This window comes from Scomber japonicus, chromosome 15 (genome assembly GCF_027409825.1).
Source record: "Scomber japonicus isolate fScoJap1 chromosome 15, fScoJap1.pri, whole genome shotgun sequence".
In the NCBI taxonomy this organism is placed as follows: Eukaryota; Metazoa; Chordata; class Actinopteri; order Scombriformes; family Scombridae; genus Scomber; species Scomber japonicus.
Genome location: NC_070592.1, coordinates 17,475,594 through 17,501,923, shown reverse-complemented (window position 1 = coordinate 17,501,923; position 26,330 = coordinate 17,475,594). Strand labels below are relative to the sequence as shown.

The following is a 26,330-nucleotide window of genomic DNA, read 5'->3' as shown; positions in this document are numbered from 1 at the left end:
AAACAAAAGGCGTTATATCTTCAGGGTCCTTAGACTCTGGTTTAACTGTGTGTGTGTGTGTGTGTGTGTGTGTGTGTGTGTGTGTGTGTGTGTGTGTGTGTTCTGTGCGTGTCACACCATGGGCGAGGCAGTCTGCTCCATGCAGCGCAGGATGAGAGCTTGGCTGTTTTCCCTGACCTGGTCCTTCCCATCACCCAGCCTGTCCACCAGGGCTGGCAACACTGTGCAGAAAAGAGATGGACATGAGGAGAGGGAGTGAGAGATGATGTCAGTCAATACATGGAAAATATCATTTCACGTACGACACATGTATCAAGTGAGAGAAAAACAAGGCCACACATGAGTGAATCTCTGCCAGACTCAAGTGCCAAAAAAAAAAGACTGCCCCCAAGTGGAGCGCTTTTAAAGCACAGAGATTTACAAAGATACATGTTCATCACAAGTTAGGAGTCAGTGAGTGTGTGAGACAGAAATAGACAGAAATTCAATGCAATGTTAAAGCTTGAGCAATACCACCAGGGACACCAGGGCTCTGACAAGTAGAGAGGACAGAGAGGACAGGAAACGAGAAATGGACCGTGACTAAAATAAAGTCAAGCTTATCAAATGCTCTCGTGTCATTTCCACTTTACTCAACACACAACGGCTCCAGCAGCGAGGCTGATGTGCACAGAGCAAAAAATGTAGAGTGAGAAGGTTTAAATGCCAGCATCCAATTAACTAGAGGCAACTTCTACTGGTTACTCTAAACTTCTACGAAACAAGGAACTGGAGGATTATCGTCTTTATCAGATGAACAAGTATTTGACTGCTTTTTGTCTAAAGACCTGCCATTTTTGGTGCTAATAAGAAAAAAAAGGCATCTTGAGTGGAGCCATCATTTAAAGGATAAGTGTCTATGATTGTCTATATTGGTCTTATTATTAACAAATCCTACAAAAACACCAAAACAAACAATGACCAGTGTGTCCACCCAAGTATATACTGATATAACGTATTCCTCTCTCCCTTCTATTGAAACACATCAGTGAGCTACAGAGTTGCACTGCCTAACTTGTTCCTTCATAACGATGGACACAGCAGGCACTGTTTATTTTCATTGACTCCCACATACAATACACCACCCTACTACTGTAAACACTGTGTAGCACAACTAATTTGAGGCTGACAGTATACCAAAAAAGAACTATCTACTCATGTTTTTGTAACATTGCTAAAAACTACAGAGCCTGGCTGATTTACGCTTTTTTAATCAGTTTTAAGAAATAAACATTAGAATGGGTGTCTGTCTGGCCACGGACACGGAAAGGAAGTCATAAATTAGTTGAGAGTCGGACTAATGCTGGTTTTCGTTTCATGAGATTTGTTGCTAAAGTATAAAACACTCAATATTTTAAGGCTTATCCTTTAACTCACTATGTCAAATTCCCAAAATAGACCAGTTTAAATGGCCTCTCTGAGTCAGCAGCACATAACCCCATTTAAAGAGACAAAATGCCAAATCTGGTGAGTCTTTGTCTGTCGACCATCAGGTGGAAAAATGTCTCTGAATTACATAAAACTCCAAATCTCCCTTTGACACTCACACAGTGACATAAACACATGTATACACACACACACACACACACACACACTCCTACCCACATTCCTCATCTGAAACATCAGTGAGGGGGAGTGATAGAGTGATGTCATCTTTCCTTCTACTGTGTGTATGTGTGTGTGCATACATCATGTTACCATAACAGCTGGTTGCTTTGGCAACAAAGACAATACCCTAACAGAAAAAATTACAGGGGGGGGCATTGTTGTACAAAATGTCATCTGCTGTAGTAAAGATCAAAACACACACACACACACACTACTTATATGTGGCCAGTCTATTCATTTTTTCCATCTTCTTTGTTTTGGATTCATGTTTTCAATATGACATTTTAGAAAATAGAAAATCACAAAGCTCTGCCTTGTGTGATGTATGAGTTTCTCTTCCTCTTTACATATGGGAGATACTTGGTCAGCACAGTGTCAATGTACACATACAGAGTGTAATGGCAGTAGCCCTGAAGATCGACACAATCAGTCTCAAAGATCTCATCTTGCTACCCTCAGTGTGTGTGTGTGTGTGTGTGTGTGTGTGTGAGGACTTTGGATGCAGAGAGAAGAACAGAGAAAGAGAACAGGAAAGGAGAGATGGAGGAAGGGAGATTCCAGCGGCGGCTCAGAGAAATGTTTTTACAATAAATCTGAAACACACACACTCATACAGACAGGCAGGCTTAGACATAGACCGAGTTATAGAGTGAGAGAGTGTGTGTGTGTGTGTGCGCGCGCAGTGGCAGCATTTGCACAGTGTGACAGGTCCATCCATCCCAAAACTGCAGGGTTGAGTGTGTTTGTTGGTGACAAGAGCATGTCTAGCTGACAAAGACAGCTGGTGACACCTTAAGCAGGCACACACACAAGGACTGGCACTGGCATAACACACACGCGCACACAGACACACACACACCCACCCACACACACACACACACCCACGCGGACACACACACCCACCACAGAGAGAGCGCGAGCATGAAACCTGATACAAGATTCAGTCTATGAGGTCATGGTTATGTGGTGTAATAGGCAGAGCTACAGCATGGCAGACAATTCAAAGCTTAAATATAGAGACTAAAGGATGTATAATAGAGATGGGGTTGCGCCAGGCTTTACAGCAGTTCTGCTAGGCTGCCTCAGAGGAACCACAAAGTGGAAGTGAGAGACAAAAAATGGAAGGACATGAGTCAAAATGCTGGACAGTCTGAAACAAAACACAAACCATCTGACTTCTGTTGCACAGAGTAGGAATGGTGAGTGCAATGTGGTAAATTGTTGTCATTTGCAGTATTTTTTACATTTGTCAGTGAAGCCAAGAGGACAAACTCATTCTCTAGGTAATGGAAGGAACACTTAGAGGGATACATTTACTTTTGAGCCTGATCAACAGAACAAAGCAGGTGACTTTTAAAATCCCTCTTCCAACGACTGATGCTAAATGATAACTATTAGCTATGTTTGCGATGGCATTTCCTGAAAACAGGTTTGTTCAGTTTTGAACAACTATTCCATGGAAAAGGCAGTAAGGCAATATTGACAAATTCTTCTGACGTTCTTTATGTTTGAGCACTTGAGATATATCATGAATGAAGTTCACTGTGCAGGCCAACCTAAATGACATTCAGGTTGAGGAAAGGTTGAATACCTCACCTGTTCCCAGGTATCCTTTGAACCGCTCCCCCATGCGGTCCACAAACGCACCGCAGATGTCGATTCCCAACAACGCCACCTACAAACACAAAGTGAGAGACAGACAAAGGTTAAATTGGGTCACACAATTGTTTATGAGTGGATTCAGGTATTTAACATTTCATTGAACTATGTATGTTTCGACCACTTTTTAACTGTCTGCTTACATATCAACCATAGCGGCATGAAGAGGTTGACACTCCTCTCATGTCCTGGATCATGGACTACCTTATCAGACAAACTCAGCCTGTACACCAACTATGTGTCAGACACAGTGGTGACACCTCGGACTTCAGGAACAACACACAGACCTGCCCACCTATACCTAAGTCCTCCGATGACACAGCAGTGGTTGGATGCATCAGGGGAGTATGTGTCAGAGTGCCAGAGGGTGGTGGACAGTTTTGTGGACTGGTGTGAGCTGAACCATCTGCAGCTTAACATCAGCAAAACAAAAGGAGCTGGTGGTGGATTTCAGGAAATCCAGGACTCCTGCTTCTCCTCTTTTCATTAGGAGAGAAACAGGCTTGTGCCAACTGGCCATCGGATCGTTTATTGACGATTAAAAAAGGGATAACTGAGGATTGTTTTTCCCTATGTTGATATGAGGGGATTTAACTAACTTACTCTAGTGTTATACAAGTAGCGTAGCTCCTTTAAGGGATAATTCAGTGCAAAGGTTGTGTGCTTAGTGAGAGTGCGGTCGAGAAAGAGAGAGAGAGAGAGCATGTGGGACGGTGAGGCTGGCGACGGGAGAGCAGAGAGTGTAAAGTTAGCTGTGAACGTAGCAGAGCAGTGTGTGTACAGTTTAGGCTATCTGTCAGTGAATAAGTGCTTCAACTCTTCAAGACCGAAGCCAATTTCCCATGTTAGCGGCAACAGGTTATTCTCATTTTAGTGACAAACTCTCAGCCACTCCTAAACAGAGAGCAGAGAAATGTCTGGCTGCTGAGTCTCTCCCAAGTATGCCAAAAGTTGGGGAACTCCTGATGATGTAATCTTGTTGCACCCTCTTTGTAATATCTGTGTAACAGCAGCTTATGAAATCACACACTGATGATTTGCACTCTTTCACCAAGAAATTGAAATGTGTACAATATTTCTTATAGAGACATTTTACAGTCCCCCTTTTTCTGATTTGATCTCACAGTGGCTCAATCTTTTAAAAATGACTGGCTTGTGATACGACTTCTATGGAGAAGGTATCCTGAACTTTTTTGTTGGTAGGGTTGAGTTTTCCACTGTGTTTCTGATTAGGATCGCATCCCACACTGCGCAGCGCTGCTGGAATGCTTGTCTTGGCAGCATTACGGTCGAACTGAACAGTCCAAAAAGAAAATCCATTAAAACATTATTCTCCTCTGTCCTGCCTCGAGTGGGGAGCCAGACTCCAGTTCTTCCCTATTTTAGTCAAAAGGATAAGCCGAGCCAGGTAACTAAAGAAACAAAAAGTGGAGGGGGGTGAAGAAAATTACAGGAATGGCAGCCAAGTAATACCACGGGAAAACAAAAATCACCTGGAGAAGAAACATGAGCTTTGGGTCAATATGATGACGGCTTCATACTGACCTAATCTGGGGGTGGGGTGGGGGGGGGCAGCAGGAGAAAGTAGAGACAGCACAGGAAGGAAACAGCCTTCAGGCCTCCCCTCCCCCCTCCCCTACCCAGCACCCCAACAAGCTTGGCGCCTGCAACCATATGTCATCTTCACATGGAGACAGAGGGATAGATAGAGGACATGAGATGGAAGAAAGTGGGTTTGATATCCACTTTGGAGGACGGAAATTGACATGTCTAAAATGAAAATAGGAGAAAAGGGGAGAGAGGAGGCAAGAGGCAAGAAAACCCAAATGGGCATTTTTAGGTATCAGCCCAAATACTAATCAACACCGGACATGTGGACATAGAAGAGTCCAACTAATATAATGTGTCTCTCACACACACACACACACACACACACACACACACACACACACACACACACACACACACACACACACACACACACACACACACACACACACACACACACACACACACACACACAGCATCTCTAGACTTCAAGTCTCAAAAACATCAGGGGTGACTGAGGTATGCAAGAGGGAAGAAAGTAAATACTTAGCCCAGAATCAATGGTTCTTTGTGAAGACTCAGGCTGGTGCATATAGTGGCTTACTCCTGCTAATTCGCATACCGTGTACAGGGTTAACTCTGGATTGTAGAGCGGCTTAAAAACAGGTTCTGGGTGGAAAAAACAAGGTCCAAGGCTGAGACAGGAGCACACAGCGTCATTCGCAACGACAGGGTTACAACTAACGAGAAACAACTAGTCAATTAATCCATGAATTGATCGTTGTGAAACTTGAAAACAGTTATTGTGATAGATTTATTGTTTACATCACAGATCAAGCCAAACAGTAGCTCTCAAAAGTGAGAATTTAGTGGTTTTCTGTTTCATATCACTGTAAATTGATTATTTTGAGGGTTTTGTGCTGTTAGGAATACAAAAAAGCAATGTAAAGGTCACATTAGGCTCTTGGAAACAGATTAAAAATGAGGTTGCTAAATAATAAATCAACAAATAATACTCACATCACTTCTACAGTGATTGGTTAGGTTCTCAGAAACAATGGGCTCTATAGGTAGGAAGTCTGTAGGTTTAAATCTCTGCTCAAGCTTTGCTGCTAAATGTATTTTCTCACTTCCATTTGTGTGATAGATGTTTAATTGATAGGCAAGAAATAAATTACTGTGATACAGAATTTTAGGATATGAAAACAAGGGCGAACTATGCCTTTGTTTTGTATGGTGCTAGATTATATTAACCCATTTAATTAACATATTGGCCTAGATGCATTCATTTTAAAAATGGATTTTCCCCAGCTCCCATAATAAGGCTGGTGCCAGTACCATTACTGGGGGGTGATGGCACCAGAATGGGACATATACTTAGATTTTCTGTGTTTGAGCTCTTTGATTTGACTAAACTGCGCTCAGCATTTGGAGCTCTTCTCCTTTGCCACTATTCCACTGACAAAAATGTCCAAAAGCAGATGAAGACCCCCCTGCCTGCTTTTGTTTAAAATCTTACTGCCTGAGGCGAAGCTACCTTTGCTTAGTGTAGCTCATCAGTTCCTGCAGCTGCTTCCCACTAAAAAGCTGCATTCAATTCACTTCACTGGATTTTCCTACTATGAGGCACCTGCAGGAAGAGTTGAGATTGAAGTAACAGCTTGCTTACACAAAAATACATTCATTGTTTAAAAGAGAAATAAGAACAAATGAATGCTCTGTGGACAGATTTCACTGATAAAACATGGATTATACTGTGTTTGGTATGTTTTCTAAAACTGTATCCTAAAACTCATGTCCTTTGTGTATATAAAAAAATGAGTGTGTTTGACACTCATCTCTCTTCAAACTAAATCACAGTCATAGAGTCTGGGCAGGGCTACCTCACAGCAGTATCAGACCTCATCCAGTCCAGGCAGTGTCCACTCACTTGGCCCTGCTGCCCGTAAAAGCAGCATGCAATATTAATGCCTGCTTTTTGTCTATGTCTCACTGAGGCACTAGGGCCTCTGTGATGTTTCGAGAGTATGTCTGAGATGAACATGCTGCTCCGTCTCTCCGTAGAGGAAAGAGAGACGAGGCTGAGAGGATGAAACTGACTCACTGACAAAAATGCACCAGACAAGGACAAAAAAGAGCCAGACAAGGACAGAGAGAGAAGAGCCATGGGGCAGTTTAACACTGTGCTTAATCTGCTCCGAAAAGAGGAACTTGGGCACGACGGTCCCCTTATCTGCACATTTAATGTATTTATGAGTCGTGGCTTGTTTTCCACTCACCTTCCATTAACCCATTCATCACCCCACTTCTGTATTTCCTGCTCTAACTCCTCCTTCATTCTCCTCCTCTCAACTCTGCATCATCTCTCAATTCCTCCATATCGCTGAGCTGACTCCACATCTTGCTTACAACTAACCCCTCCTTCCTTTTGTCCGTCAGGGAGACAATCTGCATAAAAGCCTGCTATTTGAAGGCTTCTGGGGGTCACGACTCACTTGTAAAATCACTCCCAGACACTGATCTGAGTTTTACTGTCTGTGTCGCCCACATGAAAGGACAAAATAAGGGAAATATTAGCTCTTTATATCTAGGATTGGACTTCATGGAGACAGACTTGGAAGTAGTAACGGTTTAGGTTACCACTTCAAACACAGCTATTCATTTGAGAGACAACTGACAGGAGCATTAGACAGAATACTAACCCATACTGCATGATTTTTGACCACTTTCTCCACAGTACTGTCGCCAGAATGTAAACTCAGACATTTAATCCCATAACCATGTATTACTCATATTGCGGAAATAATAATAAAAAAGAAAGATAAATGAAGAAAAAAGTTTTAGATTTAAACTTTTGCCTGGGATAATATTTCCCTGATTCTATTAATCCGTACAGTTTATACATCTATCACTATGACCTCCTTATATTTGTTTTGACAGTTAGATGCAAAACCATGGGCAGAATATTTAATTTGTCACATACAAGAGGATACTAAATCTCTTAGAAAAATGTGTCTTCATAAATTAAACTGACTTTAAACTCACTTAAAAGTTAGATTAGTGAATAAACTGAGTGTAGACAATAAAGGGGCAGTATTGATACATCTTCATTAACTTTTTAAGCAGAAACTATAAATTATTTTCAGACCAAGACGAGATGAATTTGTTATGCTGAATGCACAATTTCCACACTAATACAATCTTGCTGAGTCCGGAAAATCAGCGCAGACAATGTTGATCAGTTTAAAAAGAGACTCGGGAGTCAAATTTCTGCACAGCTTGAAAAAGATCTCAGACTGTTTTGACTCTCTGGATCAGTGCGATATGTTGGCAAAAATGTCACATTCCAGCAATTTTGAGATATGGAACAGAGTGCAGCCAAGGCCACCACACACACACACGCACACACACACACAAAGAAGCAGGAGCAATGATGAAGATACCAAACTAAGAAAAAAGCTTAAAAGAGAGTGAGAGTGTGTGTGTTTGGATTGAAAGAACACGAGAGGCAGAGGGATACATGGAGAAAAAGCATAGGTTATAACAATGAGTCCTTTAACCCCTCCCCCATCTCTTACTGTGCTCCAGTAGTCTACAGTCCTGACAATAGGTCCCTCAACCCACAGTCTGCCAAGACAACAATATAAACCCCAACAAACCACAGGAATGCCTCGCAAATGTCCTTTTCTGACACTGGGGTTGAGATTTAAAAACGTCTGCCTGTCATGATCCAGGATTAGATTATTGGGTTGTCAAAAAACAAACACACGGCTTAATGCTTTTTAACCATGTAAAGCAAGAAGATGTTGTGTGTTGATTGGAAAAGCAAATTGCACTTTAAATATTGATTTGGTCGTGGTCAGACAAGAGAAAAAGGGTATTGGTTTGATTAGATGTTTTTAAAATGTCAGATAGTCCTCTTCATACCACTAAAGCGATGACAGCTCGTTTTAAATGGCTCATCTCAGTTTTAGTTTTTCGCACTCAAACCGATCTCTTCTGAAAATGACAAACAATTTCCATGACTCCCCACTCTCCTCCCGTTTATTAGCTGGGAGGGGGAATAATTCATGAACAGGCCGGGGAGATTACTGCTGCAGTGACACAGCGATAGCCTGATACCATGTCTGTCCACTGTCTCTCACCTTGAAATTGCTGGAGTTCACCCATCCCGTTAGCTCATCTATGGTCTTATCCAGTCGGGGTTTATCTTGCTCCACGTCCGGAGAGCGCTGCGGGTCGTTCAGGTAGTCAATGAGGTCCTGGCCAACCTGCAGCCTTCGGGTAACGTCTTTCTGCACTACCTGCTGGTAAAAATAGTCCATGTTGTCATGTTCCTCCATTGGGCAGTCAGCGCCGTGTGGCCAGCCACTAAAGCCGGCCGCAGACTGGAGACAGTGGTCGGCGGGAGGAGGTGTGAAGGGCCGACGAAGATATTAAGAGAAGTCCCGCGGAGGAGCAGAGAGACTGTGCGGTCTGGACTGCGACTAAAAGATGTTTGACCATCAACATGCAATCCAATAACTAAAACACACAAATCATCCTTCTGCCCATGTCAAGAGCTCAACTTTGAACAAACACGCAGCTTGCTAGTTCCCTTACTAGATAACGTTAGCCGAGTGGGATGCCTTGAAACTTTCTGTAACTCAACTGCAGTGGACTCCAGCACCTTTCTTCAATATATTCGCATTAAAAAAACAAGCTAGCAGCCTCAGTTGGGTATCTGTTATGCTAACAAAAATAGCACCTAGCTAGTGACCCAAACAAGGATAGACCGCCTCACAGCAGCTAGCTCGGCTGGCTAACGGTAGCTATCCGCGGGCCTAACGACTGGCACTACTCCGCTCTTTTATTCCATCACCACAAAGCGGGGAAGTCTTCAACGCTGTTTTCAACGGGAGCTGTAACGTTTCATCAAATTTCCAGTAACAGGCAGTCTGCTGCTCCAGTGCCGTGGTAGCCGGTTTCTTCTTTACTTCAGGAATACTCGCCGCACAGGTAAACCCGTTAACAGGCACTGGAAGCTTGCGCGCTGCAGGGACGCGTTATTTCCCCACCCGCATTCTATGAAGACCCGCCCCTATGCTACCTCTGATTGGCTGACGGTACCAACCTAACTAACAAAGGCTGCGAGAACTAGCCAATCAGATGCAGAGCAGGGCGGGTCCTCTCGGAATACGGGTGTGGGGAAAAAAGGCTGCCGGGACCGCAGTTTACCAAGGGTCGCTTATCAAGCCGCACAGCTAGCCAGCATTATGCCTGATGGAAAATAGAAAATTATCAAGTATACCGTGAATCCCGCTTGTGTTTAGGTATTTGTAGGTACTTTAACTGAGTAAAATCAATTTTGTCATTACTTGAAGGCTGTATAATTTATGTAATCCGTTACAGGACCAACGAATCAAACAAATCGTAGTTTGTGTGGGTGTGTCTACCATGTATATATGTCTATACCGTCTGCACGGATCTCTGGTGACATCTAGCGGTCACACTGGCCTATAAACTAATCAGTTTGCCGCAGTTCAAACTGAAATCAATACTGGAAGACAAAATATTACACTGGAGAGACAACGCACATTTACTATTAGTCACTTTTATTTATTCATTTATTTATTTTTTCTTTATTTTCTTGAACATAAAACTGTTAAAACAGCTGTCAAAGAGAGGGCATTAGTATCACAGCCAGTCAAGTCAGCTATGTATGTAGTCCATCCTCTGTCTTCATCTTTCCTTCTGCTCTCCTCTGTTTCAGTCCTATCCACAGTCCTGCCAATCTCCACAGTCTTTGAGCACTTGGCACTACACAGCACTACACAGCACTTACCAGTCTCTTGTTTAGCGTAATACTGAGAGCTGCTTCTGTTTTATTGTATTTTCAGTGCTTCGTGTAGTGGTATTTTCATGGCCCCTACATGTTTTAGTCTGCATGGCAAGACAGATAATATCAAGATCTCCAGAAAGAGTGTTTGAATACAGCGAAATGAACAGTTCTGATGTTTCCTTCACAGTTACTGCATATTATTCCTGTTGTCACATGTGTTTTGGAGGATTTGGATGAGCAGGAATTTGTTACTAATCATTTAGATACTTGAGGAAGATCTCTCCCAATCGGCGTCAAATGCTACTTCATGTGTTGCTTGGGGCATTAGGTGTGAGGAGTTTATTGAAAAAAGATAATTAATGTCCTATCATCTGTAAATTTCGAATTACATAAAACTAAATTAAATTAACGTTCAAATACATAAATTCATGTGATTGTCAAAAAGTTGAGGTGCATTTGCTCACATTTTCATACCTATTGTCTTAGCTTTAGGCAGATTCCAGTTCACTTTGAAGCAAAGCTGCACCAACTTTAGCCCTGATTGATATCTAAATACACACAGCAATACATTTGAATAATGTACTTCTACAGTCCAGTGAAAAACAGTGGGTTGAACACAGTTGTATCAGTGTTATTAAACTTATCTCTGTATAGTAGGGAGACTGGAAACCTACTGATGTAAACAAGTTTGTCTGTGGTGCTAAACTAATCCAGAATGTAAACAAATGCTTAAGTGGTCAAGTAGGAGCTAGTGCACAGGGCTACTGACAGGATTGGATCAGGGCCTAGGAGCCAACATAACCACATAGACACAGGAGAGGCCACTCATCCCAGATAAAGTCAACATAATGCTTTTAGACGCTGAGAGTCTGAATCATAGGTCCTTTTTTTGTCAAACAGCAACAGTTTTTTCTTTTCCATTTCATAAAGAAAGACAAATATATCTCCCTCTCTGGATAGACAGGCATTGACAATTACAATAAGCACTGAAAAATAAGAGAAAATAAAACAATTTTTTGTTGGCCTTCCTCAATTTAGAGTGAGTTGCCATAAGTGTAATTCTTTTTTTCCATTGCAAAACATTCTCTGTACAAACAGAATCAAAATCTCAACATAAGTATCTCAGATGCACAAATATGTCACATGTCCCAATCTGTACTTCCTGTTTTCTTAACTCTTCCTCACTGGAGAGTGCAGCTGGCCATGCCAAAGCTTCACTGTTTGTTTCCAGAAGATCTGCAGTTCCCATAAACCGGCTCTCCTCTTCCTCCATGCTGCGTGTCTATTGGTCGAAGCAGAATGAATCACAGGATGGTCACATAGAGGTGTCATGTGATGTGTTGGTTGAGATGATACTCCACAGAGTGAACTGTTGTCCAGATGACAATATCGTCTTTTTTTTTTAGTTTGAACTTGATGCATTGTAGTTCCACTGTTCAGACCCCAATCTCCAGCTGTCCAGGTGCAGTCCTCCTCTAAGCCCACAGGTGGGGAGTGAAGGGTGTGAGAAGCAGTATGGAGTGGACAACCTGTTTTTGTCCTTACAGTGAGAAAGAGAGAAAGAAATTGAGAGAGAGAGAAAAAGAGAGAGAGAAAGACCATCCATCCATCTTTCTTCTGACCCCTCCACACCCAAACCTGGGGCTGCTGCAAAGCTGATTGGTGAGCAAGAGGAGAGAGGAGGGGCAGGCTAAACTGATCAGGAATCAGTGGCGATCAGTCAATGTATTGATCAGTGATCAGGAGCAGTGAGTGGGTCCAGCCCCTCCTCTCCCCTACACCTACCCCAGTCCCCCTCCTTCCATTTCAGAGCAGCAGGACCTGTAGACAGAGGTGGCCCCCCCTGGCCCTCCACTGTCAGAGGATGATGCAGCAGCGGCACAGACGCTGGCCACCTCCATGTACAGAGGGAGGGGGTGTCACTGGGGCAAAGTAGGCATGGACCTTGATCTCTGGAAGATGCGCCTGTGCAAGGAAGAAATGTGTTAAGAGCAGAATATAAAAAGACAAAAAACACAGAAAGAGATCCATATATGGTCAGGATTCTCTTTTATATACAGCAAACAGTTTATTTTCCATAAAAGAATAGTTAGATCTTTGGGAAAAATACGCTTATCCACTTATATGCCAAGAGTTATCTGTGAATATGAATACCGCTTTTACATGTGTCTTTTAAATACAAGCAGCAGCCAGTAAGCTTAGCTAAGCATGAAGCCTTGAAACGGCTTGAATCGCCTGTATCAAACACATATGAAAGTGATATTGATCTTCTCATCTTTAAGAACGTGAAGTTTTTTCCAAAATGTCAAACTATTCTTTTTAATGATTAAAAACAGCTTGTATTTTCACATTATGCCCACTCACCCGGATCCGTTTGATGCCAGCCCTGGTCACTTGCTGACAGTCGTAGAGTTCGATGCGCTCCAGACGATGGCAGCTCTTCAGGTGCTCCAGGGTCACATCAGTGATGAGGGGGCAGTTGTCCAGCTCCACCACAGTGAGGCGCTCTTGGCCACAAGTGCTGCTGCTCAGAGCTCTGATGCCGTCATCTGTGATCAGCTCGCAGTGGGACAGGGACTGCCCAGAACACAGCAAGTAGCGATGAAGGGGTGAGACATATGGATTATATATACGTAAGCATGCTGACAAGCCAAGGCAGAACCTGTCACAAAATCTGAACTGCAGGTATGAATGTTTACCAGGGCTTGCAGGCGAGGGCAGTGGATAGACAGCTGAACCAGGGTGTTATCTGTCACCTGAGGAAAGGACAAACTTGATTAACGTACTGGTCTCACATGTCTAGAGACTGCAAAGTGGCCACTAGGATTTAGGAGGCATGTGACGCATTTTTTGTATTAGTTTTGCATCCCACTAAAACGCTTTCTGTCAAGAATGATTTAAATACTGAGGTCACTGGAATGCTCACTGTCCCCCTTGGCAGAAAAAATACACTGTCATGTACACAATCACATCTGTCCTCGTCCTGCAGTTTAACCTCTACACAGAAAAAACGATCAAAGCTAAGAATTCTCTTACCAAAATACATTCTTCTAAGTCCATTTTTTCAAGCTCATGACAATTCTGTGAAGAAAATGAGATGGATTAAGCCCATGTGAGACAAGAACTCAATTAAAGTTTGAGATACAGTGGTGAAATGCTAACAAAAGATTCACAGATGAGAAAGAAAAGAGCAAAATGATACTCACCCTGGCCAGTACAGTGAACCCAGCATCTGTGACATGGGAGCATCGTGCAGCTTCAAGGATCCTAAGAATACGCACACACAAAGGCACAACTTGTGAAAGCCAGGAGGGTGTGGAGTAAATACGTGGCTCATTGTGTACTTAACAATGTTAACAACAACAATAAATCATCAGTCAACTGGGAATGAAGAGGCTGTATTGAAAATCATTTCAGGACCAAGTGGGCCACATTAAGTGGTGACAAACTCTTAAAAAAACATAGTGGGTTTTTTTGTTGCACTTTACATTTACAAGAGTAGCTAAAATTACCCCCCAAAACCAAAAATATGGCTTATGGCAATTATAGTTCATTCTTGGAAAAGGTAAAAGTCCCATTGCCTAAGGAGGATATGTTTTGCGAATACTGGGGCAAGCTGTTAAAGTCCTTGCAAAGGATGGTGGGACAAGTGTTTGTGCATGTATGTGCATGTGAGTGTTGGTGTTTCTCACTTGAGCCGGGGACAGTTGAGTCCCAGTGCAGTGAGGGAGGCATCAGTGATATTACTGCAGCCAGACACACAGAGGATCTGTAGCTTGTGGCATCCTCGGCACAGACTGACCAGGCCTTCATCTGTTATTTGCTGGAGGCAACACAAGATAAATTACAACAAAAAAAGGCATACAGAGTTTACAGACAGACACATGTATTATTATCAGTTTCTCATTGCTTACCGTGCAAGACTGCATATTGATGGTGGTGAGTTCTGGGCAGTGTTTCTGAAGGTGTTTCAATGCTCCATCATCCAGCTAAGTTAAAGAAGAAAGTTCATGGTTATGTTAGAAGTATTGAACAGTATGTATGTGTGCTTATATATATGTTAGGGTTAGGTTGGCTTCTTGGTAAAAGGCTGTTAAAACCCAAAGAACGTTTGTTTGACAAAATGTCCCCCAATAAAGGGGAGTAGACTTTCCATATCACCCTGTTCCCTGTTTTCCAATGAGTTCAATCAATGGTCATATTCAGGCCCGGACAACTGTCCTCTGTATACCCCTGCAGATGATTCATTGGGGTTTCATGGTGTTTTTTCCACTGCATTGTAGGCAAGAAAAATGGATTAGGCTTTGGTTTAAAAAAAAATAAATAAAAAAATACTCAGAGCACAGCCTGCAGAAAATGTTGGCTCTACAGAGGCAACAGAGAAAGAAAATGCCAGCCTGACACAAACCACTATATCAACATAAGACTGACCAGTGAGATTAAAATAAAGAGTAAAAAACCCAAATATCATGAGATGGAAAATGTTCTGTGTTGGGAACAGAGAGCGGGGAAAGGGAACATTTCTCCTCAGTTAGCCTGAGATGTGGTGTGTGGGGTATATTGTGGTTTTGGTTTTCAATTTCAGAAGTCTGGGAATTTATAGGTATCTGTTTTGTTTCACCGTCTGTTCTTAATGTTTCCTCAGCTAGTATATCCTGAGCTAAAGACAAGTGACAAATTAAAGGAAAAAAGGTACAAGTCTGAAGGCTTGACCCCTGCAGCGAGGGGATCTGGTGAATCTGTTATGCTTTGGGGAACATTTCACTGGTGTAGTTTGGGTCCACTTGTCCTGTTAGAGAAGAGAGTCTCTGCACATCAATACAAAGTTGTTCTGAGTGATCACCTTTATCCTATGATGAGACATTTTTATTGTAATGAGAGTGGTCTCTTCCAGTAGGACAATACCCCCATCCATAAAGCACAAGCGGTCAAAATGATGTGAATCATATGTTATGGCCTTCACAGCTAATTGTACACCTATTGGAGATTTTGGATGGATACATAAGACAGCACTCCCCACCACCATAAACCAAATGAAGGGTATCTTTTGAAAAATGGCGTTCATCCCTCCAGAAGAGACTGAGACTGTAGATACAATGACAAAGTGCATTGAAGCTGTTCTGGCAGCAGCATGTTGGTCCAACATCTTACTAAGACACTATGTTGGTTTTTCCTTCAATTTGTCACCTGTCTGAATCTTCAGACAGAGGATCCTGTTTACAGTAAACTGTAGCGAACAGTGTCCTCTGGCAGCAGGAAACAAAAACGTTTAAAACAAGTTTAAAAGTTTTAATCAATCTTCTCTTTTTTGATTGATTATGGTCTTTTATCAATTCATTTTCATCTCTTATAATCCATGAGATAAAAAATAAAGTCTTAAATGACAAATATGAGGTGAAATATATTTCAAAATGGAATAAAGGCACGCTCTTTCCTCTTAAAATTCCAATAAAGCATGCATAAAATGTCCCCTGACAGGAAAATATATGTCTTTGCCTGAATATGATTGCTTGAGTTTTTGCATTACTCTACCTGTGTGCAGCCTCTGAGGAACAGTCCTCGTAAACCGGTGCAGCCTCTAGCCAGAGCCTCAATACCATCACGCGTGATCTGGTCACACCACGACAGGTTCAACATCTCCAGCATTCTGCAGCCATCACTGAACGTGGACATACGCACAATTCACACTACACTTAGACATGTATACAGGGTATGTGATCTAATCTACATGAACCATTTCAACATAGAACAGTATGCACAATGAAGAGCAACGGTGTGTGTGTGGTAACAGGCGAGGGCTTTGTGAGGAACTGACTGTTTTCATGTTATTACTAATAGAGATCTGTTCTGTTCAGGTTTACACAGCCAGGTAAAAGAAAAGTGTGCAGGTCCTACCTGAGGGCCTTGAGGGAGTGGTTGCTGACGGACACACAGGAGGTGAGATCTAGGTGTTTGAGTTTGGAGCAAAATTTACTGAGGCTGAGGCAGGTGCTGTCTGTGATCTTGGTGCAGCCGTTCAGGTTCAATACTTCGATGTTTCTGCAGTTCTGAGCAAATGTCCTGGGAAGCAGTCAAACAGTAGGGAGGGAAATGAGAATTACTCAGGAGTCACTTCATTGAATAAACAAGAAGTCATATGCTGCGAGTTGCTCAGGAGCCAATTAACAGAACAGTTACAGAGTCATCTACAGACCCTTGGGAGGTTCTTCCACAGCTAATGCACGTTTCTTCTTTCTTTTCTTTTCTTTTTGTTGCATGTTGCTGTTATACATAATTATTCATAAGAATTACTAACTAGACAACATTTTCTTCTTTCAATCAGTTGCTTATAGAGGGGATCGAAGTCTTCAAGTAAAACCATGTCAAATCAACAGATCAAGAGGTACAACAGTAACATGTAAAAACTAAATTAGACCATTACTGATCTTTTGTTTTCTACAAGTGTACACAGTACAGTGAGAATACATGGAATAAAGAGAGTCCCCAGAGAGTGATGAGGCACAAGGAGCTTAAAGTTGACTTTAAACATAATCACACAGGGGAAAAATAGCGAGTAATCAAAGCAACAAGAGAGGGTCTTTTGAGAAAAGTCTAATCAGGATCACAGTTGTTGTATCAGTCTAGGGACAATGAAAATCTCACTTCATGGAGGCATCTCCCACACTGAGGCAGCCTCTGAGGCTCAGCTGCCTCAGGAAGCCCCCACATCGCTTTGAAATGTTCTCCACCACCCGACCCTGAGACGCAGGGACAGAGAGAAAGAGAGAGAGTGAGTAATAATGACTTGGGCCACAGGACAGAGGATCAGCTGTGACGTCACAGTCAGCACCAAAGCCTACTGACCCAGCACTAAGCCTTGGGCTGGATAATGCTACTCAACAAGCATACATTCAGCACATATAGGCAAGCACACGCACATATTTGCTGTCCATTGTGAGCACTCATTCGTCTCCTTCATTTGTTCTCCCTCTATCATAAACATATCCCTCACCTCTATGTCTGTCTGAAAGTTGAACAAGTCGATCTTTTGCCAGTTGCTACCATCCAGGGCCAGGACATTCCATGCCTGGGAGAGTGACAGACAGGTTGTAGACAGAAACAGACAAGTGGGTCAGACAGAGGTGGGGGAAGGTGAATGGTAACTCTGTTATCATAATATGTAGAAGGAATGAATGAACATAGTGGGTCAACAGATCTCTATGTACACATCAACTCTGCCCATTTTTTGATCTTTGATCACGGAGCAGGTGAAGTAATTGCTGTTTTCATTTCTTACGTCAGTCATAATAATGGTTGGAAATTTAGGTACACAGCACACACGTACAAAAAGATAGAACTACCTAATATTTTATGTCATGTACAGAGATTTTCCCAATAGGAATACATTGTAGCTGTTATGAAAGAAGCTGCCATCACAGCTCTGCATTCACAGCCCACGGGCTTACCCCTGTTATTATTCACTGATGGCTCATTCATAAATGGCTTTCAGCTGCAGTGCACTATAGCAAAGCAGTGGCTCACTTACATATGACCAGCAGATGGCGCTATATTATAGACATTTCAAGAGAATTCAGTAATAATAAACTGGTTTCAATTCAACCATACCTTTGTTCAGACTTAAATCAATCCATTCTTATAAAGCAAATGAGTGTGTTAGACGTGAAGAGAAAGAAGTGCTTACCTTGGATACTTGGGCACACCTACAGAGTGTAACCACATCTAGATAGGAGAATATTCTAGAAAGAGAGACGAAAAGAGAGCATGAGTCTCAGCTCACTGATCACTCCCACATAAAGACTGAGGCTTTGGTGTTAATGTGAAAGCTGCAGTCTATTAAACTTAACATATTTGATTTTTTTCATTTTTTGTGTGATTTAATGTCTTTTTGATGTCTGTAGAAAACAGAACAATCCCCTGCGTATTGATGGTAGCAGGAGAGCCCCACAGACAGGCAGTGTTTGAGCTGTGGGGCGGTCAGCCACAAAGGGCTGCATGCAGCAGGCTACTGGGTCAGCTCAATCCATTAATCTGCCAATGAGTAATCTCTGGCACTCAGACCAGCAAGGCCACAGACAGCAGGGGACAGACAGACAAACATACAGTACATACATACACAAGAGGACACACATGGACACACACAAGACTGAACACTTACACCTCCCAAATTCTCAGTCATCAAATGACCTGTTGCTGCGCACAGAAGAGCCTTATAGGGGCGATCTATAGCTTATTTGAGGTATTCAGAGAATTGTCATGGTGCCAAAGCTTTGAGTGCAGCTGTGGTCTGAATGTCCTTTTAACACTAGGAAACAGGAGCTGACCATTGTTTCCTTCATATAGACACAGACAAAGGCTGTGTGTTTGTATGTGTGGCAGACCAGGGCATGTTGGGACATGTCTGTTATAATCTATACAGAAATCTTGTGTCAGGAACTACATACATACAATCAACAAAACAATGCAGAGACACGCATGTGACACACGCGCTCGCACGTGCACACACACAGGAGCACACACTCGCACATCACACACACACACACAGTCCTTAGAGTGTTCGGTTGAGGCCACCAGAGAAGCTGACCAATCAAGTGGACACTCATTGATCTCCATCCTAATAACTGGTTAATGGCTGTGACGCTGACCATTGATTGACTGTCTGTTTTAATCAAACACAATCTGACTTTCCATTATGTGTGTGAGAGAGGCCTTTTACCAACCACAGACGGATTCTGTTAATCATATCACAGGGAAGCAATCAGTCTGTCTGATTTTGTGAGTCCTGTTTTGAGGTCTGTTAACTTGGTTGACATTTACACTTGGAAATAAAAGCTTAATACCAGGAAGCAGCTCTGACTTTTGAAATGGAGACATGTAGACGAAAGCTTTGTCACTGACATGAGCTTTTTCATAGCAGAGAACCCTAACCCTAACCAAAGACCGAGTCATAACATCATGAGTACCACATGTTCTCTGCTTTACTATGCAGAGGAAAGCCCTTATGCTGGCTCTGAACACAGGAAGAATAGAAAATAAGTTAATAGCCTTTGATTGCTCCATCACATCCTGCTCGGGTATGCCGTTTTTCACGGTACATAATGAGATTTTAATGGAGCATAGTCGCATTTGTTGACAAAACGTACGACTGGCCCTTCAAGCATGGGCGAGATAAGAGAGAGTCGAGCCTTCACGGTGAGTCTAGGACTGGTTGCCATGGTAACTCCAGTCAGACATGAATTTGGGTGGTGGTGGTGGTGGTAATGGTGGTGGTGGTGGGGAGGTTGCTGAGTCAGTGCTTCTGAGTAAGAGGACCCTGATCCATTCTGAACTCTCTGAGGCTTGTCTATCAGACGAGGTTCTTCTACAGTTTTCACAGTTTATATCCGTGCTGCACTGGCCTAGATAACAGCTGTTTACGACGCACTGGCTGAGAGGCAGACGAACGCGGAAAAACAAGTCAGGTGCTTGGGCTCCCTCACAGTGATACATTAAACATAAGCAGCCATGCTAAATGAGAACGCTAATTAGTCAAATTAACAAATGAATTAAAAAATGTTCCTATAGTAAACATACTTGCAAACATATACATGATCAACTGCAGTGGAAATTAAAATGTTTCCCTTCAAAACCTCTCAGATTGTTTCATTTGAACAAGGCCTGAAGAGTTAAAACTTGTTAATCATCTTGTGACCCCTCAGATTTATCTTGCAACTTCTTGAAGGGGTTATCACCAATGATTTACTCTCTACTGTTAATAAATAATCATAAATGTGGTGTGAATAAAGCGTCCGATATGTGAGATTCTATACCTGCATAGCACAAACGCGGCAGTGACAACATAATGTTCCTCTGTGTGTACTGTAGTGGCGCGACATAACAAAATTACAAAATACAAAACAAAAGGCTCCAGTCAGCCCGCTTTCCACGGTTTAAAAACAAGATTTACTGCCATCACAGTGAGCCCTCCTCACAGCCGATGTTGTGTAAGTGTCTCAACATGACACATGTGACACCGGGTCATGTGTTGGAGCTGGCTCGTGCATGTGAAGTGCATGTTTTTTTCTGTCCACCAGTGAGAGTGCGCTGGTGGTAATGGGCGTACTGGTAGTCTCTGTGGAGCACAGCTGGAGCAGCAGAAGAGCACAGCACTGCGGAATTCCCCACCAGCTAAGACAAGCTATTTATAGCACAGACGTACAGTTTTGCATAGGCCCAGGAGTGTTTCACACACGCACACAAACATGCAGCGTCCAAACCCAGAAATAAGCTGTCCATATCATGTGTGAGCAGAGGAACATGCAGGTGCATTGCTTTCAAACATACAAGCACACACACATACACACACACACACACACACACAAACACACACTCACACGCACATAAATCAGTGTGGAGGATGAACGCTGCTGAGTTGCATGTGTGATGTCAGATTTATGGGTCGTGCGCAGCTGCTGAGGGACAAAATATTGGTCTGTAGGTCACACAGTCAACACCATCTCATTTCAGACACGTGGCCAACATACATCACACAGAGAGCACACACAGACACCTGCAAAGTACACACAATAACTAATGACAAAACAAATGTACACACACTCCCACACATACACAAACGTTCAAGGGTGCTTCAGCTAATGAGTAACCCTGACCTAAGCCCTTGTCCCCGGGTATGTTGTGTTGTATTTTGTGTGTGTTTAGGTGTGTGTGTGTGTATGAAAGGGGAGGTTCCACATTATTAATCTTACCTAAGAAGGAGCTCTTTGGGGAGCTTCTTGTTAATGGGGGCTTCATCGCTGTTTGAGAACACCTGCAGAGAAACGAGATGAACAATAATATTGAGTGCACCTGTGTGTGTGTATGTGTGTGTGTGTGTGTGTGTGTGTGTGTGTGTGTGTGTGCTGCAAGAACAATGAAACCAAAACCAAGACATAAGCTGTTACAACTGCAACAGAGACCAAAACATAGAAAGCACAGAGCATCAGTGTCATCATCACAAGAGCACTGCAGCAAATATTTAGAAATAACCAGGCTTAGGGATGATCTTATTTTAACTGTGCTGACTCAAAATGTGTTTAATAAATAGATTCTCGCATGTTTTTGGTTGCTGCTGAGCTATTACTTCCTTAATCTATGCTAATAAACAAGCTAGGGCTACATTTGGCTTTCCATGTCCCCTCCTTACAAGCTTATAATTCTGTTAGCTTGGTCAGCTTGTTGGCATGCTTATCTCAATTAGTCTACACGCTGGATGTCTGGCCATCTGCTGAGTAGGACACATGCATGCACACACACACACACACACACACACACACTCACGCACACTTACACACTTGCAGGTGATTCAAGTCAGACTTCTCTGTGTGAAGAACAGAGGCAGAACATTCGAGATCAGGTGGGCCGTATTCAGCCATGAATTTGAATTATGGCAGACACCCACATTTGCAGCACCTGTGTAGACGCGCATCCAGCCTGTGATACATTTGTATCCTCAAAGACTCAGAAGCTGGCTCTAATGAGGGGGACCCCCTGCTGTTTCACACGCAAAACACAAAATGTGAGAACACAAAAGGGAGGGAGGAAAAGGCGCAAAAGGGAGCAAAGGTTGATTATGCAAACACCTCGGTTTCTTTTCGCTCCTTGACAGAAACAACCGAGAGAGAGAGAGAGCGACAGAGAGAGAGAGAGACAGAGAGAGAGAGAGAGAGAAAGCAATAGAGGAGAGAGGAGAGATCGGAGAAAGAAGGGGGAAAGGAGGGAGCAGGAGGAAGTAAGACAGGGAAGCATACAAAGGCATGGGAGTGATACAGTCAGGGATTACAGGAAAAATATGTTCAGAAGTAATTTTTAAAATTGGTGTGTACAAGTAGAGGAGGGATGAGAAGGGGCGGAGGAACTAAATCCTATTTGAGAGGAAGTGGGGTCAAGAACACAAAAGCGAGTGAGTTGGGGAAGTCAAGGTTGTGCAAAAGATTAACTAAACCGGGTTTGAACGTTAACATCTATATTCAGGTGAAACACAACAAACAAAGTAGTTTGAAACACAGATATGAACCTATTGATGAACTATATTCAATAATAGCCCCCGGAATATACTTAAAACCTTTTCCATCATTGGGCCTCACGTACCCCTCTGTTGAATAATGCACTATAACAATCTACCTATGAGGGTTAGGGTCAATTGCCTTCATGAGAAGCTTCAAAATCTTGACATAAACACTTGAGCAAAAAACCCTTTTTTTCATTATCATGTCACTTCCAGTTTCAGTTATATTTAGACCTCTGTCAACGGGGTAAACTCAGAGTAAATTGACCTTAATTGGGCAATACAGTATGTGCGTCAGACAGCTGATTGTTAGGCGGAAAACTCGGCCTTCCCGTAGATAAGACTGACAATAATTTGTGGCTTAGGATTTAGGACTAAATTTAGACTTAAATCCAAACCACCTCTGTAACACATCACTCACCTTTGACCTTTGTGTCAAAAAACAATAAATATTAATAATATTAGTTTGTGCCTCTCAAACATGAGAATTTGATGCTCTTCTTATTTTTACATCATTGCAAATTTCAGGCGTTTTGGATTGTTAGTCAGACAAAACAAGCAATATAATGACATAAATATATAATCCATATCTGCAGTCCTATTTTTAAAACAATTTCATTTACAAGAATTTCCAAAACTTATATGATAACTTTCCAGAAAGTTACCATACAGCCTTCATACTCTCCTCTTGCCCCCTCCCTCAGTGTTATGTAAATGAAACTGCATGGAATAAGTCGCCCCAGTGGAATGGCATGAACACAGTATTTGGCGTGTAATCTCAGCCACAGCTTTGGCATCACGACAACGTGGTTCAAAGCCATCTCTGATACGCATGCTTCATTAAAGTTATCACCTCAGCATTCTGGTGCCCTCGTTCCCCATGCCAGCAGAGCAGCATTCCCAAGCAGGGAGTTCCTCGCTGCAGTCATACTCCTATTCCTAGACAGTGAACAACAACCCGAGTGGTGAATATGCAAATTTGGTCTTTTGAACCTGCGTGGCTCAGGTGTAGAGTTTCTCCACCACATTAAAGCAACTATGAGGAAATTACATCTGGGTCATATGGTGTGTTCACTCTCTGGGCTGCGATACAACAACTACATGGGACTCGTGGTATGTGTTCATTAAAAAGCATCATTATAATCATCAGGTGGTTTGGTTGGTATTGGTTACACCTTCTTTACTATTACATCTCTTACGCTCTCTGACACACTTTAACCACACCGGGTTGTTTCCCACTGTACACTGGTTCCCATATAAGAAGCTTAGAGCTGGGTTGAGAAATCCACTGATATGGCGACACACATCAGCGCAACTACCGCCGTCTGTTCTCCTTCACTCACATGTACACACACACATATACACACACACACAGTTCATACAGCTACTGACATGCTTACAGCAGCTGAACACCTGACAGAGAAAGTCAAGTACCATCAAGTCAAACCCTAAAGAATCCCAACAATGTGTTAATGATATTTAAGATAAACAATGCTAACAGCTTCAGGGATTTATAACCAGTAGGACAGGAGTTAATTAAAAGGACGCACAAAATCACAAAGAAGATGTTGACATAGCAAAACGGTGATTAATATATCATAGCTGTTGAGTGTGATTGGAGGATTCATGGGGGTTGTTATGTAAAAATGTAAGCAGCTGAGTGATGGAAAGTGACCAAGAACATTTACTCGAATACAGTAAAGTTTTGAGGTATTTGTACTTTACCTACTTTTTTATTATTATTAAAAGCTAATTTATACTTTAACTCCACTACACTGTACTTTTTACTCCAGTAAAGTTATTTGACAGCTGTACAGGGTTTACTCTGAATGTTTTACATATAAAACAGTTAATCACCTTTATAAACTATGATAGGTTGTCGTTGATTGCTGGTCTGACAGTCTATAAAGTAATAAACTTTTGCTTTACAACCTGATATAAAATATAATGCCGCAACACAGTAATGCATCAATCATGAAAGAGCTCAGTCTGCTGCGATTTTGATACTTTTGGATATATTTTGCTGCTAATAGCCTTTTGCTGCTATTTTGAGTTAAATAAAATACGTGAATACCTTCTGCAGGTGATCAATGAGCTCTAACATGTATAAAAGGGTGTGTGTTTACTAATCTCTTGCACAATTATGCATGCTGTGTCATGGCAAAAATGAAAAGGCTGTAGGAGTGAAACATGATCATGCAATACATTATGTACTTGCTGATGATTCTTGAACTGATAAGCACCCTCTGTAGTGTATTTGTGACTGTCACAAAGGTACCCAAATCTCCTGTGGGCGACCAACCTGTCATTCACAGGTATTACAGGAGGTGTCACAGGGTTTTGCAGTGTTGTCTGCCTAACCCAAGTGATGACTAATTGAATGCTGCTACACTCACTGCTTGTATTTACAACATTACACTCCATCTGCATGCTCACTCCCTTGCCCCCCTCACTGAAAGCAATGTAACCTCAGGCGACTGTGCCAGCCAGCCAGCCAGCCACCCAGCCAGCCTCGGCCCTGATATACTGACAATCCTGAGCCACAGCCCTCCTGTCCCGCAGCCCTGAGCTCCATGTTGTCGCTGTCTACTGGTGCGGCAGGACAATAACAGGATTTCGGATTACCCTTGACCAACTAAACGCCTCGGCTCCCGGACTGTACATGTAAAATTAGGAGCAGCAGTATGGTTGAGCAGCACACACACACGCACGCACGCACACACACACACACACACACACAGACACACACACACACACTTTGCTTATACTAGCCCACGTCTACTAGAAACAAACAGTTTAACCATTGGCGGTCCACTCCCTGTGTCATACCTCGAACCGGCCCTTGGTGATACCGTTCATGTCTGCGGCGGCACGTCCCCCCGTTACAACCCGAGCAGACACCAGTCGAGCTCTTTGACGATAGCCGGTATTGTTTTTGTCGCCGTTATATATATATTTTTGGTCGGTTGGAGTGTATAGGAGCCGAGCTGGAGCTGGAGCTGGGTCCTCCACCACCCCCCACCCCCCAGCCGTCAGCGAGGCTCCTGTCTCCGGGTCAGTGAGGTGGTGGTGGTGGCGGCGGTGGTGGTGGCGGTGAGGGCGGTGTCGGTCCGGGGCGGCCTTCGGTAACGTTAACGGTGGTTGTCTCGGAGACCAGCGGCTCCCCAGCCCGTCTCATCACCGAGCTACCAAAATAACAATAATAACATGGACGGTCTGCTGTCAAGTGACTTCACTTCCGCCTCTCCCTTCATCGCTCCGGCGCAAGTCAGCTGGCCACAAATCTCCACAAGTTTGCGACAAATAAAAGAAAAAGAAAAAAAACACTCGGGAAACGGGAAATGAAGGTCCGCGTTAACGTCTCACGGCGTATTTCCCCGCATCAGACACTCGTGCGGGGACTGACATCATCAACGTTTTCTGTTTACTGGCGGGGAAGGGGAGGGCTTACGTGACGTCATTGCTGCGGGAAAAAGCACGCGTGGTCGATTTGTTTTGATTGTGGGGTCTTGCAGAGATTTTGGGGGAAACTGAGCACATTTCGACACTGGTATCATTTGACACGATAAAGATGTTCTCTGCACTACATTAATGACATTTGAGACGAACACAAGG

The 26,330-nt window shown here is 42.9% G+C and overlaps 2 protein-coding genes across 8 annotated transcripts in view; both read right to left on the bottom strand.

Annotated features, from left to right (window-relative positions):
- The window catches only part of clasp2 (cytoplasmic linker associated protein 2), a 55,932-nt gene extending 46,050 nt beyond the window's left edge, over positions 1–9,882 (bottom strand). For all 7 annotated transcript variants that reach the window (XM_053334863.1, XM_053334857.1, XM_053334858.1 and 4 more), the window contains exons 1-3: positions 9,000–9,882; positions 3,244–3,322; positions 118–221 (exon numbers count right to left, since the gene is read on the bottom strand). In XM_053334863.1, the coding sequence (XP_053190838.1) occupies positions 118–221; positions 3,244–3,322; positions 9,000–9,197 (381 nt within the window). In that variant the 5' untranslated portion in view covers positions 9,198–9,882. The remainder of the gene's footprint in view (positions 1–117; positions 222–3,243; positions 3,323–8,999) is intronic.
- A 570-nt stretch (positions 9,883–10,452) lies between these two features.
- On the bottom strand, positions 10,453–26,105 carry fbxl2 (F-box and leucine-rich repeat protein 2). The gene is made up of 14 exons (XM_053334888.1): positions 25,545–26,105; positions 21,418–21,479; positions 18,357–18,411; positions 17,667–17,741; positions 17,318–17,412; positions 16,571–16,735; positions 16,208–16,334; positions 14,590–14,664; positions 14,368–14,498; positions 13,882–13,942; positions 13,712–13,756; positions 13,375–13,431; positions 13,040–13,252; positions 10,453–12,640 (listed from the first exon to the last, which is right to left on the bottom strand). Exons 1-14 carry the CDS (start codon positions 25,572–25,574, stop codon positions 12,533–12,535), a joined length of 1,299 nt encoding a protein of 432 aa, XP_053190863.1. The 5' UTR covers positions 25,575–26,105; the 3' UTR covers positions 10,453–12,532.
- Between the last annotated feature and the right edge of the window lie 225 nt (positions 26,106–26,330).

Coding starts and splice junctions, on each gene's coding strand:
- fbxl2 (XM_053334888.1), bottom strand. CDS start 25,574: ATGAACGGTATCACCAAGGGCCGGTTCGAG. Junction 17,742..18,356: donor GGTGTGCCCAAGTATCCAAG/GTAAGCACTTCT, acceptor TCACTCTCCCAG/GCATGGAATGTCCTGGCCCT. Junction 14,665..16,207: donor TCCTCAGAGGCTGCACACAG/GTAGAGTAATGC, acceptor TCTTTAACTTAG/CTGGATGATGGAGCATTGAA.